This window comes from Aptenodytes patagonicus, chromosome 17, assembly GCF_965638725.1.
Source record: "Aptenodytes patagonicus chromosome 17, bAptPat1.pri.cur, whole genome shotgun sequence".
NCBI lineage: Eukaryota > Metazoa > Chordata > Aves > Sphenisciformes > Spheniscidae > Aptenodytes > Aptenodytes patagonicus.
The window spans coordinates 12,256,680-12,272,065 of NC_134965.1; the positions used below are offsets into that span (position 1 = coordinate 12,256,680).

General features: G+C 47.2%; 2 protein-coding genes and 1 long non-coding RNA gene across 10 annotated transcripts in view; 1 reads left to right on the forward strand and 2 right to left on the reverse strand.

Annotated features, from left to right (window-relative positions):
* AKAP1 (A-kinase anchoring protein 1) overlaps positions 1-2,177 on the reverse strand; it is a 29,436-nt gene extending 27,259 nt beyond the window's left edge. Inside the window, exons 1-2 of one of the 4 annotated variants that reach the window (XM_076354859.1) lie at positions 1,891-2,001; positions 472-553 (exon numbers count right to left, since the gene is read on the reverse strand). The gene's annotated coding sequence lies outside the window, so the exon portion shown is untranslated. The other 3 variants (XM_076354860.1, XM_076354857.1, XM_076354858.1) reach the window with 3 other exon arrangements.
* Positions 2,151-10,270, forward strand: LOC143168430 (uncharacterized). 4 transcript variants are annotated; one of them, XR_012996691.1, is made up of 7 exons: positions 2,151-2,268; positions 2,634-2,898; positions 5,415-5,504; positions 5,644-5,805; positions 8,931-9,483; positions 9,714-9,771; positions 10,206-10,270. It is a non-coding gene; the product is annotated as an uncharacterized LOC143168430 (long non-coding RNA). The 4 variants fall into 4 exon arrangements; XR_012996692.1 differs by having other exon boundaries at positions 5,418-5,504; XR_012996694.1 differs by having other exon boundaries at positions 2,729-2,898.
* Positions 8,565-15,386, reverse strand: part of NF1 (neurofibromin 1) — a 105,320-nt gene continuing 98,498 nt past the window's right edge. For both annotated transcript variants that reach the window (XM_076354855.1, XM_076354854.1), the window contains one exon: positions 8,565-13,543. In XM_076354855.1, coding sequence (XP_076210970.1) covers positions 13,401-13,543 — 143 coding nt within the window. In that variant the 3' untranslated portion in view covers positions 8,565-13,400. The remainder of the gene's footprint in view (positions 13,544-15,386) is intronic.

Sequence of the window (15,386 nt, forward strand, 5' to 3'; positions counted from 1 at the left end):
GCACGTGCAAGCAAGCCAATTAATCAAGAACTAAACTGTGCCATCAAGATACATGCAGTAAAGCTGTACCATCCTTTTCAGAATCACAGGTCCATTGAGATTACTTAGATGACAGGTACAGTAGCTTAGCAGACACCTGCACAGTATTTCACCCTTTACACAGGAAGCTCATTAAAGAATAAAAAGGTTAAGTGACTTGAACTGGGTCACACAGTGACCCCCGGCAGAGGAGCAAGCTCAGCTCAGTTGCTCCGACAGCCCTGGTCCATGTGCTACCAAGAAAAAGCCATACCTCTCTCACGAGCAGTTGTGTCGTGCTCCAGCATGCCACGTGCTCTTCCTCGGCTATGCCGCGCACACACGTAGGGCTGTAACTCAGTAGGTCATTCACGGGCACAAAGCAAACAGGAGAAAAGTAAAGTTACCATCTCCTGCTACTACTTTCCCCAGCAACAAGCCGTTTCCTTTCACCTGAGACAAAGTCCACAGAGGCTCTGATAACACTCAGCAGGTGCTAGCACAACCGCCAACCTGACCAAGGCAGCACAGGACCCTGGAAACACAAAAAGTCAGAATTACTTCAGTTCTGCAGCCCTTACTTACCCTTAACAGATGGACTGTGGTCAAATGCAGCTTTTGTTGCCGTTTCCTACTATTACAGATAACCTTCATGAAAGGGATGCCCTTACCGAGATGCCTATTCATTTTCTGTTCCCTGCTTCATGGCATAACTTACTAGACTGTGATAAAGAACTTAGCCAGACACAGATCAAGTTGCCCCATTCTGGAATGTGAGTAACTTAGATCTTACTTGCTTCAAGGAGGGGGAAGAACAAAAAAGAAAAGAAAAAAAAAAAAAGAGTCAAACAACAAGGATTCTTCCAGGAAAGCAAGGCTACTAAACATTACTTCCTCAGTAGCAATATAATTTAATTCTTTTGCTCCTGACTGTATTCCACGCTGGCTTACAATTAGAAGTCACTGCAATATATGAAAAGTTTGCTAATAACAGTTTTTATTGGCTATTACCATAACATAAGCAAGCCTTACCATACCAGACGTACAAGAGACAACACAAGGCATCCTTAATCTTTACTACCAACTCTGCACCACATGTCATCTCTCACTTTCATTTCTAAGTAGCGACAGCACAGTTTGCAGCGGGAATGAATCACATTTAATACCAACTCACACGATTCCTTTGGCCTGCCCAGCTGTTTCTCTCATGAAGGCACTAATTGACTTTGCTATTGTCGAGTGGGAAACAAGTAGTAAAACACACCTAAAAACACGGAAAGACTCAGAACCGCCACTTACTTCGCCGAGAGCGCCTTCACGCCCCGCTGCCAGGCTACGGCAGCCGCTGCATCCCTCACCGGCAGCATCCCACCAGCCACCGGGACCACACGGCCGCCGCAGCGCACTCCGCTCCCCGGCGGCACTCGGACCCCGAGCGGCGATGTCGGCGGAGCCACCGCCGTGCCTGCGGGCAGCCCCAGCGGGGGCAGCCCCAGCGGGGGCGGCCCCGCACCCTCCGCCCCGCCGGGCACTCCGGCCAGGGCGGCAGCACGAGCCGCCCCACGGCCCCGCCGAGGGCCGGGGGTGACCTCCGGGCCGGGCCGGGGTCCGAGCGCGGCGGCGCTGACCTTGGCCGCGGCCGGGCTGTGCGGGACCGCTCCCGCTGCGGCCCCGGCCTAACGAGCGGCAGCCCGCGGGGAGGACGGCGCGGCCGGGACCCCCCCGCCCCGCTCCGCGGCGCCCCGGCCGGGAGCGGCGGCCCCGCCAGACCCGCGGCACCGTGCTGAGGGGGAAGCTGGCCGGCTGACAGCCCGGGGCAGCGGGCCCCGCCGCTCCCCGAGGGGTCGGGCGACGGCCCGCGGCAGTACTTACGGACGGTCCGGCGCGGCGCCGCCCTCCCCGCGCCGGTGCCCGGAGCAGGTCCCGGTCCCGGTCCCGGTCCCAGTCCCGGTCCCGGTCCCGCCCGCGGCCGCGCCAAGCCCACGTGCAGCCCGGCCGGGCCGCCGGGCTGGGACATGCAGCGGCTCCCGCCGCCCCGCCCGCCAGCCACGCCCCTCTCGCGAGAGCACGGCGTCCTGCGAGACCCGTCCTCCTCAGGCGCTGCGTCTGCGCACCGCGCTGCTTCTCCCCGCGGCCATTACCTGATGCCGCTGGCTCGGCGGCCGTTGCGTTTTGTGTTAGTTCTTGTTGCTATGGCCTAGGGAGGGAGTTCGATCCGCCGCGTCGCCTCCCTCGCTCCTCCCACGTTCGGTACGCGCGGGGATTCGGCGCCGAGAGGGCTTCGTTCTGCGCGAGGCGAGCGGAGGGGAACGGTGCCGCCGAGGCCCAGTCAGCCCTGGTCGCGGCGGCGGCTGGGCCGGCTCCTGTGGTGTCCCTCATCCCCGGGCGGGGAGCAGCCCAGCTGGCGACAGGCTGGGCCTCTGCCAGCAGCCCGGGAGCTGCTGTAATAGAGGGTTTCCCGCTTGCTGGCGTGGCGCGGCCCCGCGGGGTCCCCCTCCAGCCCGGCGGCGTGGCGAGCGCTTCCCGCCCTGCCACAGCCGCCCGGCCCGCCTCGTCGCGGCTCTTTGCCCCGAGGCTCCTGCGAGGTGGCGAGCTGCCTCCTCTCTTACTGGCAGGACCTGCTGTGTCTTCTGCTTCGGCCAGTCCTTGGGTATCTGATTCACCTCTTCAAAGGCTAGGCACGGCTCTTCGCTCCTCTTTCCTCTCGTAGTTCTTAAAGGCTGCGTCTGAGCACCCTCCTCATCCGCTCCAACTGCTCAACCCTGTTCTCTGCTGGGATCCTCGGGCTCATCTCAGCCCCGGAGCCAAAGCTCTTGATTGTCTCCTAACGCAGCCAGACACTGCTAGCTTGCACCGTGCTGTTCAAACAACTAAACAGAGGTGAATCTGTGCTTTATACAAAGTTTTAGACAAATGCTGCAAATGCTTAGCTGGTGATGAAATACTAGTCAGTCAGCAAACGTGTTAGCTGCAGCAATGTGGGATTGGAGCTGCTGTCTGCCAAGGCTGAACCAGAATGAGAAATTAAAATCTGTGTTCAGGCAAGGTTACTGCTTAGCTGCAGTAGCACAAAGTTGGAAATAATGGAGACTTTTGTTTTCATTTTATTGTTAAATACTTGCAACATTTCCCCCTAGAGATTTTTTCATCCCTAAAGAAAACACAGTGTGTAAATGATTTCTGTGTCCCAAGGAATCTCTGAGGCTTTGGGGGGGGTACACAGTAGACAAGCACGGCTTGCTGGCGCTGGAGCGCTCTTAGGGGCGTAGGGGCTTGTTTGACAGTAGCTTTCAGGACAGCTCTGGGCAAGTCACTTGGAGGAGACTGTGGGAAATAGCTGTAGTTATTCTAAGGAGCTTGGGAGTTTGCACAGCAGACTGGTATGAAAGAGGAAAAGGATATGGAGCGTGGCTGGAGCAATCTGAGAAGGAGCCATGCCTTGGGAAAAGTTCTGCGCTGACCTTTACGGGGGATCATTGTTAATTTCTGCGTTAATAACACTGTAACACCCGGGAGGGGAGGAGTTTAGCCTCCACGCTGGGTCTGTGTGGGAAGAGCAGCTGGGGAGTGGTGTATGCTCTCCAAATAATCCAGCACAGTTGCATGGAAAGGCACAGGACTCAGCTTTTTCTGGGTGCTTCTCCTTCCTGTGCAGCCTGGCGCTGTATTCACTCCTGCTGCAAATCACAGGGCATCTGCTGCATCTGGGCACTGGGGTGGCCCCTGGGACACTGCAGTACCTGCGCTTTTTCAGGGTTTGGTTCTGTGTTGTGCGCAACAAAGAGGGAAACTTCTTGGTTTGTCACTGGACCTGTCTTTATGGTAACAGAGATGGCTCTGGATTTCCCAACGGAACAACTTAGGCTCCTTTTTTATCTTTTGGAAACTCAGAGACAAAGTCAGAGGGAAGAAATAGGCCAGGGAGAGGTGGCTCATGCAAGCGTGCTTAGGGGCAAGAAGAGGTAGCAGGGAACGGCACAGCAAGGAGAAGCGAGACCATAAACCAGAGTAATTCCTGGTGGTAACCAGTGGGAGCTGCAGCAGTGTAGGAAAGCATCAGTCTCCTCACAGCCTGCATACCTGTGAAAGCCTGATCTTCCTTTCCATCTAGAAGTAATAGATTACTCCAAAATTAGCCTCCTTCCTTTTTCCAGTAACCAAGTCTTAAATTCTGCAGAGCCTTTTCCGTTCCTATGAGCTTGCCTGGCTGTAAACAGCATGCTCTACGCTATGTAATGATGCAGAAAATACTCTGTTGTAAACACTTTAACAGCGGGACACCAGGGTAGTTTTATTGGCCTAACTAACCAGGCTAGCTGGAGTTAAAACTGCTCGGTTGTTTATTTACACATGTATGCAGCAAGCAGTTAGTACATTAGAGAGTATAAATGAGTAACTTAGAGAAATCACAGAATCGTGTTTGAGCAGGATTGTCCTTCCTAAATTACTAATTTGTGTAAGTATTCTTCTGTGAAAAGTTCCTGATTTGCCTCAATCTTTTTGTTTAGAGCAGTCAGAAATTAATAATAAATATCTGCTTAAAGACTACAAATTGCGCTACACGTGAAGCGGAAAAAACACAACAATGCTAAGACTTTGCCCTTTTAACGTCTTTAATCTGAAGATCTCCGAAGTTTGTCTGTTAAGAATTCCGCCAACTGACGGCCATCCTTGACTGTTACAGTTGGGCAATTCAGGTTTTTATGATGCCTGATCGTAAGATGTAAGAGATTTGTCCAAGGTCACGAAGACAGCCTGTGTCAGACGCACATGGTGACTATAAACATCTTAAGCTCTTGGGACAAAACCGGTGTCTTGCTCTGCGTGCAGTGCATAGCTGAGCTCTTACAGCAAAGTCCATAAGCTTTACTATAGTGAAAAGAAAAACATTCTATTGAGTAATAAAAAAATTACACTGATGTCAAATAAAACAGACACTGCTAGCAGAACGATTAACTGCTTCCGTGTCTGACAAGTCACGTTCTTACAGAAACGGTTCATGTCTCTGAATTTTTCATGAGTGGGAAACAGTTTTCTATCCTGCTAGTTCAATTTTCACGATGATTTAAAAAGCAAACAGATGTTCCCGGGAAGAAAAAATTGCACCATACAAAGTAAAAGGATTACTGAAAACAAGAAAAGAACAGGTAAGGTATGTCAGCATCCTTGAGGCCAATTTATTCTTGCCTTTTTTTTAATCTGTGCCTTTGTTGTAAATTACAGGTATACCCATTAACATCTCAAACAGAACTGGAAAAGTAAGGCCAACAGAGGTGTACTTGCTGAATTGCTTTGCAGGGTGTTTGATCCAGCCCTCAGAGTGCTACAGCAGGTTCCTCGCGCTCAGCGCAGGCCTGGTTTCATCTGTAACTGCTCTCTTCTGTTGCTTTTGTCAGCAGCAAGGGGTGCGTCGTCATGCCAAACGCTACAGTGCTTCTAGTGTCCTGCTCCACAGCCACAGCAGAGCCCTCCTCTCCCACCAGCAGGTAGAGAGCTGTCGTGGGCGAGAGGCTGGGTCGCTTCTGAGAGCCGTGCCTGCCTCTGTGCCGGACTTCCTCAGAGCAGTGCAGCTGTGTTTGCACTGCAGCTGATGGAGGGAGTAGCAGTAATTCTTCCCTCCTTCAGGAACTGCATGAGACGAGGAGTTAAAACCAAGGACGGGCCTGGCTGGAGGGAAAGCAGAGGAGAATCTGCCCTGGCGAACAAGAGTCGGTGCAGCCTTTGGAAGGATGGAGTACGCAGAGCTGGTGGTGGCCTCTTCTCCCCTTTCCGTGAGCATCTCTTCACGTGAGTAATTCAACATACAGCAGGATTCAGCAGCACAGAGGCAGCCTTTGCTCTTTGATCCCTACTGCACGGAGACTTAGATGCTAAGTGTTTTGGGCAAATGCAGACATTGTTCCCTTGTTTTGTTGTGCTGCCTCAGCCACCCCAGTGGCCTCACTTGTGTTTGTCTTGTGGGGCCTTTAAGCCTGTGCATGTTTTGCATTGCTCTGAACCAGCCTCTTTGGCTCAGAGCCACTGTTTCTGTGCTGTCTCTGGCCCATGTTCAGTCATGCCTGTTCATAGACAGTTGGGTGGGTCTCACACACGCTATGCAGAACTTTTCATTGCACCCTCTTTGCACGTGCTACCACTGCGAGGAGAGCTGAAAGCCTTCTCTTTTACTTGCCTGAGACTGCACTAAATGCGCTTCAGACTTCTCAGAAATGAGAATGGCTGTCTCGCAGTGAGCTCCAGGAGGGGTAGGGGGCAGTTAGTAAAGGGAAAGGGAATCACCAAGAAAGGGGCAGGGGGAAAACAACCCGTGGCTGATACTGCCAGGAGCTGGGGAGCACAGCCAGCAACTGGAGGAACTTCATAGAAAGCAAACTAGGGCAAAGGGAATGGAGCCCAGAACAGGAGAGGCAGAGGCATCCCCTGCCCCCCCTGGCCTGGCATCTTGTAACTTAAACATAAGTAGCCTCAGGAAGCAGAGTTGATAAACTAGAGCTTGGAAAACTCACTCCTGGTCAGGCCTGTCCCTGATCCACCTCTTCTGGACCCGGCCATTTCATTTACCTGTGTCTTCACAGGCCGTGGAGGAGATCTGGATGACCAGTTCTTCTTCAGCTTATGCAGTGTGTTCTATTGAGCACCCGGATCTCCTGGGCAGACCTCGTTCTCTAAGTACGCTAACTGGGGGTAAAAGCAGCGGAACAGATATTTCTACTTTTTCTGAAGGACAGTATGCTATGAGAAAAAAATTAAAATACAATTTAATAGTTCAGTAGGATTTTCTTGAACATATAGTTAGTTACTCATCGCTATTTATAGCACTATCATTTGAATATCCCTAAAGATGCAGTCATCAGACTTTTTTTTCATTACTGCTTTGAAGAACAAACCCATACTTGTTTTAACAAGTCACATCATGGGAGATGTTATTCTACACTCTCCACCCACACAACCCTGGGATTTATTTTCATTTGAGAGCTTGTTAAACATAGCAGCAGTCAAGTGAAGAAACCAATGTTCCAAGACACAAAGGATTCACACGGATAAATCATGAACTCTAGTAGTGGGAAAGGACCATCGTTGCTTTGAAATGGAATGGTCAGTAGCACTCTTCAAAGCTGCAAGAGGCTGGCTTTAGTTTTTAGTTTTGCGACACCGAGTGACTAATTGCATTATATCTATTTAGGTTCATGTGTTCTCTGTCCACCTTTCCTGTACAGACAGGCCTAAGGGGAGGATAGAAAAATAAAAAGCATTTGACAATCGCAGAATTGACAAACTCGCGGTAGAATTCAATCCTATGGTAGGACGTGAGGGGCCAGATTTCACCCCATCTCATGCATGTGGGTGTTTGTGTAGCTGTCGCCAGCAGTTACGCCATGGCAGCACTGGTCACCTTTGCAGATGGCTCCAAGCCATTCTGGGGTCAACCAGCTGCAGCAAAGAACAGGACACGCTTCTCTGGCCCCACCCTCGCAGCAGCTCACTGCAACATACAGGGCAGCTATTTCCCTTAGCATCTGATGCATTTTCTTAAGCCAGCTGCTCACAGTTGTGAAGCAGCCCGAGACGAGGCTAATCCTAGCAGTGATGTTGACATTCAGAGGTATCCAATGCATCAGAAGATTCGTGCCATGGTTTCCCCTAGGGGCAGCATCCCATCAGCCTTGGGAAAGGGCTTTTAATTCTAATGTTTGTGCATGTTTCTTTGCAGTTTTTCAGTGTGCTTAAGTCTCCTATTAAGGGAATTACAAGTTCAGTATGAAACTTCTGGGATATCTAAAATACGAATATTGTGAAGACTTGTTATTCTAAGTCAGAGGTATGCCAGTTGGGGAGACAGCTTAATATTTAGGAATTAGCCACTCACATTATGGGTCCAGTCTTACTGCCCGTGAATAACAACTTATTCTCTTCCTCCTTGTACAGTTTTGCCCTACTTAACTCTAGAACAGAATTTATACCCCCCCCAAGAAAGTTCCGAATTTTTACTTGGCTTATTTTTTTTCCTTTGTAAAATACTTTAGCAGCACCAGCATCAGCTGAGCAGGGATTTTGAAGCTATTTCCTAAGACAGAACCGCTTGCTTCAAGGGTGCAATTTTTTCCCTAAATATAGTTTTTCCAACTGCATAAAGACATAACTAAAATAAAATTCTTTCTCCTTTCATTCCCTCACTGTGGCTACAGTGTATTTTGTGCTCTCAAGTAGCAGGGAAGCTCAACAGTCCAAAAGAGGAACTTCAAAAATGTTTTTAGCAGCAGTGATTTAGTAAGTGCTGTTCAGGAAACATCTCCTGTATGGCTCCCCACTCCAGTCAGTGCTGCCATTTCTGGTTTAGGATTAATGAATGTTTCCTCTAAAGTAAAGAAAATGTGCTCCTGAAATTTAAAAATTCAGAAACTGCGGCCCTCCCATTCATGCAATCCCTACTGGCAGCAGGAGCACTGCGGTGAGTCACCTGCTCCATATGCCCGTCTGTCTGTCTGTCTTCAACTGAGCAGGCCTAATGGTATGTTTAGTATGCAGGAACAAGAAGATGTCTCAGAAGAAGTCAATGCAGTCACGCTTTAATGTGTTTTTACATCCTTTTACGATTCACAAAGCCAGAATATAAGTACTTATACATTTTTAATAGGAAAGTAATATATTCCCCTAAAAGAAAAATAGATTTGATTAACCATTTGTCATAAAAGTTGCCTGACAGTTGAAACTTCAAGCTTCTAAGCTAGAAAAGCTCAAATAGACAAATTATACTGAAATGTTCTTTAAAGACCAAGCAGCTGTTTTATTAAAATATTAAATTTACATTTTAAAAAGAAATACTCTGATTTATTATTCAATTATGATAATATTATTGAAGTGACATGAAATTCATGACCATGGGCTTTATTCTGTCCAAATTCTGTCCTCAGTTACCCGCAGGCAATCAGTTTTGCCATTATTTAGAACTGTGCAAGATCACACACACAGAGAAGCACCATTCTGGAAAGACAAATCCAAGACACTGGATTTCAACTGGATTCTAATTTTCCCCAGAGAAAGTGGGTTTTCAGGTCTGGGACTAGGGCTGGATCCAGCGCCTGCTGCACTGAGGCCCTTGGGTCAGACCCAAAGGACCCATCCAAACCTCACTGCCACAAGAAACAGAAAAAGGATTTCAGAATACACCAACTTCGTCCCGCAGCACAAGTGAATGACCTTCAAACAACTTGAAGCAGGTTGAATTTACATTTTACTTCAAAAAAAAAAAAAGGTAAAGTACATACATGAGGGGAAAACGGGGTGAACAACAATTATCTGAAACCAGGTTTCTACCATTTTTACCTACAGTTACCAACTGCATTTGAATCAGGCGGGCTCTTGCCAGCTGTCGCACACTTGCTTACAATATGAACAGGATTGTGGATCAAGGAAACATTTTCAAAGTTGAGGCCCAAATGGAAATAGTAAGATATCATACACAGTGTAAGTTTATAGTACACAGCATTTTTTTTTAAATGACGTAATGTAACAGCAGGAAGGAGTAGTAGTAGTTAACAGTTACTAACACTAGAATAATCAAATTTGTATGTTATACATATACAGCAACTAACTGCTTTACAAAAAAAAGCAAAATAATACAATATATTGTCACATGTATTTACAGTGTAGTAAATATACTTTTCTGTCAAATTTTACACAAAAACTATTTACAGGTGAATATACGGCATTAAAAAAAAATTGTGGGACCAACACGAAAAGTGACTTTCTGTGGTAAGTTTGTTGCATAACAATAAGACGTGCTTCATTACATTTGAAAAAAATTAACCTTAGAATGAAACAGAAAAAGCCCTAAAACCTACAACCCAGTTAGGAATAGAGCACCGGAACGCTCCCAGGTGCTCAGTCCACAAAACTTAATTGAAATGTTTCCTGTTCTTGGAAACCTCATGCACATTAAAGCAGAAACATTGGCATAATTAACAGGTAGGTTATGCACTACTCAAATACTACTGAATTATCTTTAAGTCGGGGAAAATACAAACACAAACAAAATGTTAATCATCTTTACAGTACTTAACTGTAGTTAGTGCGTAATGGATAACGTGTTCTAAAACAGGGGTGTCAAACATACAGTCCCCACGATGTAGTTACATGGTCCGCATGTTAAAACCAGATTTTTCTGAATCTAAGTTTTCATTTCAAAGTGCGCAGACTCCACGGCTGCAGTAGCCCACGCAGCAGTGACTGCCCGCGTCTGCAGGCTGCCTGAAACAGCGATGCGAAGGTCGGAACTCTTAGATCTGTCTCCCACTCGCTAGATCAAGTTTCAAGCCCACATCGTCACCAGCAACCACCTGCTGATCACTACGAGCATAAACAGAGTAACGGGACGAGGAGAGAACAGGAGCAGGCTGGGCTGGGAACTGAGAGTGGTGCTCACGGGAAATAAACGGAGCAGGATGGAGAATATTCAAAACGGGAGAAGAGAACAAATAAAGGAGGATGTGAGAAAGAAAACAGAAAGGCAAAACAGCAGCAATGGCCGTTACAGGGAGCAGGCTAGGTGATGAACGTGACAGTAAGGCACTGAACAGCTCATTACTAACAGAAGTTTAATCGTTGAAGAAAGGCCATGTCTTCCCCTTGATCTAAGCACAAGCTTCCCAGCTACTGGTACTGGGGGATGACTTTCCTGTGTATCGGGGCACACGTGATTCCAAATTAAACTTTGGCCATCGACTGTAATTACACCCAAACTCAGCCCCCATGACCTAACGTGTTTGACACCCCTGCTCTAAGAAAGTTCAGGTCCTCTCACTGAACCATGCAGTGAAAACATTAAATGATGCCCCCTCCTTCCAGGAAATAGAATAAATTAAATTTTGTTGACTTACTTTATGAAGATAGCAGGTTTTTTCAGCTGGGACTGAGAGCCTGGAGTAGTTCTAGTTCTCAGATGAAAGGTAATTTTAATTGCTGTCCATTTTGATTTCGCATTGTATGTATTTCAAAGAATGCATTAATTCTAATTGAGGGACACTTTTTTTTTATATAGGCAATGCAAAATATTGAAAGAGCTGCTCTCAAATGCACCCAATCCAAACAAAACCAATTTGGTAGTTCATCTGGAATTACTATTTCTGTTTAAAGAAAATCTGCTCGTAGGAGAAACAACTGAAAGCTGTATTTTTCTAACAGCAAATTACCTTTACAAGAGATTCTTTTTTCCTCCTAACTACAAATGCTCAGGCTTCCACAATTCATTGTCTTCAGCAAAACGGAAAGGGCTGGACTTCGCTTGATTCAGTACAACCACGTGCAAACTGGCAGCGATGCTGAAGGCGGCTATTGGCAATTTGATGTATGAGATGAGAACGGTTTTTAAATCGGTGACTCCCAACGTGTTGCATGCGTAGCAGCGCAGGACACGGCACGAGTCACTGCTCTACCCCTGCATGCAGTTCTAGCCTCACGATCCCTTTCACAGTTCTGCATCAGCTCAGTAACCACATTTCTACTGCAGCTCCTACACGACCAAGAATTAAAAAAACTGGTTAATTCCATGAGTCTTCGTATTTTCCAACGTATCTATTTCAAGACTGCGAATTCTAAGTTTTCCCCTTGTTCTGGCAAACTATTTGCATATTACGTTTGTGTTCATAGTTTTTCCAGGACTGTAAACAAATTAAAGAAATTAAATTGTTATTTTATGAATCAATACAATAAAGGTATTTTTATTTACATAAATGTTACATTGTTACTGTGTGGATACATGTGAATTATGTGCTATATCAATAAAATCTGAACACTTACTTGTACCATTCTCTAATAATTTAGCTGTGGAGTTTGATTTACTGAAAGCCACTAACAAAATTGCACTAGAGGATTTCATTTTATATAGTGGATACACTTTTTTTCCTTTAAAGCCACTCAGAGATTGTTAATTTCTAACATACAACAGGGATCTGAAACCCCTGGGAAGTTTGACTGTTCTTCAGCAGGAGACCTGCTCAGCCCTCCAGTGAGCACCCAGATGAGAGGCCCTTTTGTCAGAACTTCTGCTCGCCTCCGAGATCAAGCGCTCTGCACGTTTTCAGTCCGTGCAGGCAGCATCGGCAGCACCCAGCGCCGCACCTTTACACGTCATCAACATAGCAGCATGTTCTCACAGTCGTCCATCGCGGATGCACGACTGTAGCTGACAAGTCTTTCACAGTGACAGCAACTTCAGTTTTGTGTAACCCCCAAGTACGAACCCTTGCAAACTGAAACCCCTTGGAAGTTCTGCAAGACGGGTCTGACTGCAGGTGTCTGTACTGATACCAGGAATTGCACTGCAAACATTCAAACGTAACCTGGATTTGACACAGTGTCAGTTATGTTCAACTCATGTACCTTAAGCAAACATTGCTGTTTTTCTATCACTGCTTGGGCAGCACAAAAGCAGCTTTGCCAAACACCACCTCCCAGAGCTGGAAGTTAATTCATTCAATTTTCCCCTCCATACCCCACTGGTTATTCTGCCAGGAATTTCTCGAAGGTGCATATTGTTGGGAAGGGCAAAACTAAAGTATACGCTAAATGGAAAAAAGAACCAATAGATTTTCAACGCTGCTCCCATGACAGCATAATAGTCAGTTCTCGACGATTTTCTTTCCACTATACAACCTTTTTTAGTGCAGTTAAAGTACAGCAAAAAAAAATTTGCTTTGGAAAAAAGCCAGTTTGTCCAGTCTGGTCCATATACAGTCCAAGTATGTGAAGCTATGGTCTGGGGAATGAAAGAGACTCATGCAGCCTCCTTGTCTTCTCAAATTTATTGCTAATTACTAGAAATTTAATCTAACCCACCACTTCTGGTTAAGCTCATTGTACTGCAGCTATCGTAAGTTCTTTTAAGTATGGTAAAAAAAAGTCCACAGCTAAAAATCTTACAGGTTTGAATTAAAACCAGGATTATAGTAACTTCCCCCGGCTCATAAAGCCACTACCTTGAAAAGTGTGCAAACAGGATTAAGGATTAACACTTTCCTTTAGAGAAGAAACAAACAAGGCAGGTAACAGAAGCAAGGTAGAACTGTCTATGGGAAATGGCTTTCGTATTTGGACAAGAGACCGTTCCGCAGTGTTAAAGAACTCCACACCTCCTTCGGCTACAAGGTCCGTCAGGATCTGTAGGAGCGGTTCTGAAACACTGGCTTAAATCAAAAACAAGAAAAGAAATGAAGGCATTAAAATTCAGGCAATGTTTCAAGAGTTGATCATCTGGCAACACGGCTGACAGGATGGGAACTTTAAAAATTAAGTGCAGCATCACAACCGGTGGAGTGCCCTTTGCGAGAGGCCCGCGTGTGTCAGTCAGTTTCCCAAAAAAAAACCCCAAACCTAAAAAGAAATAGTCACACAATCTTTTTGATGCTGTGACGTTTGAAACTGCCAGCACTTCGCTGCTTTTGCACTTGGCTTGCGGAGCCGTGGCGCATCCTCCCACTGTTGGAGTGTCCGGCGGTGGGCGAGAGCTCCACGTTCTCCTTGTCGATCCCTGGGGAAACACAAGGACCGAGGTTAACCTCACCGCTTTGGCCGTCCTGCAACTTAACGCTTTAAGGATGGCTTTTTCTGCGGACACACCGGCCAGCTCGCCAGCCCCTGTGCAGAACAGCGGCAGGAACAAGCGACGGTGCCCTCTGGGCCAGGGAGGTGTCGGCAGAGCCCCGCCTGCCAGGGCGGGCCGGCCGTGGGGGACCCGCCTGCAGCGGTGTCAACAGTCTGGATGAAGAGGGGACGTCGTGGTCCAAATACTGCTGAATTCTGCCATGCTGACAAGTGGTGGTTCATTCAAAACAGCGTTTGGCAACACAAACCAGCAGCAGTGCCGCCTGCCTGGGAAAGCGCTGCAGAACCTGGTTATGACGTATTTTTAAAAAAAGAATATAACATTATTTGTGGTCGCTTAACCCCAGTAGGCAGGTAAGCACCACACAGCCGCTCGCTCATTCCCCTCCACCCAGTGGGACAGGGAGAGAGGAAAGGAAGAGTGAAAGCAAGAAAACTTTGGTGTCCTGATTAAAATAAAAAGTCTAGTTAAGTGAGGGATTTGTGGAAGATGAACGAAAGCAAAACAAGTGATGCAAAAGCAAACGCTCAGCACCCCCATGGGTAGACCAGTGCCCAGCCAGCTCCCGGGCGGAAGATGGCTAACCTCCCCAACGCCCCTCTTTATTGCTGAGCACCACGCTGTCTGGCACGGAATAACTCTTTGGTGAGCTGGGGTCACCTGCCCGGCTGCGTCCCCTCCAGCCTACTGCCCACCCCCCAGCTATTCACCGGGGGGCTGAGTGAGGGTCAGAGCAGGCCCTGCCCTGCGCAACGCTGCTCGGCACCGCTTTGCTCACAACTCTAAAACACGGCCCCATGCCAGCTGCTATGAAGAAAATCAACTCCACCCCAGCCAGGCCCAGAACACCATTTTAGCCAGATGTAACACAATCTTAACTGTCGATGATGTCTCACACATGACAAATGTGATACAGCTACTTCATTGCAGTATTCTAGTATGAAAAATAATTTTTGCAGGACCAGATGTACGACCCCGTCTCCAGTGAGAGCCCGGACTTTGACCAGATGAAACACCTCCACATGCTAAAGTGCGATGCCTGCTCACACAGCTCTACGCGCTCACCTACACATAGCTTATCACATTTCAACATGACTCGTTCAAATAACCTTCCCCCCGCCCCTTAAAGTTGCAGATTGAATTTGCTGTTAGTTTAACTCCAACAATAAAAGACAAAAATACTCTGGCCTATGGACACTGGCTGATCTGTTTCAATCTATGCTACTTTCCTACAACAACATGAAAATAGACAGGGGTATGAACTGTTCACCAACTTCACCTAGTCAGCTCTTAAAACAGAAATAGGAATTTTATTTACTAGGGGAAATAGCACAGACAAACGTTCACACGGCAGATGAAGGGCTCCCCTACATCCTCAAAGCATTCGTACCAGCATCCGTACTCACTGAAAACACTAAAGTCTTCCAGGCCACAAAGCCCTTTCTGGCTCTAGTTTTGAGAAGACTGAGCAAATGAAAGAGTTTGACTCAAGTCTCTTCTGGCTTTTGCATTCTCTAGGAGGGAGAATTGTCAGGCTGTCAAATCTGTGGGCTTCTTCCAGCCAAAAATCAGACTGCTATTAAATGGGAATGGCGGAGTGAGGAAGGTTTGTTTCTGAACCACAGAATTCTGCTGCAATGGCAGAGGCTGATTCTTGCTACCAAAGAAGATTCGTGTGTATTCAAATACCTAAAATTCCCCTCAACACTGAATCCTGGCTCACAAACAAAGATCACTAAAAATACATAACATACAAATCAATGTTTGG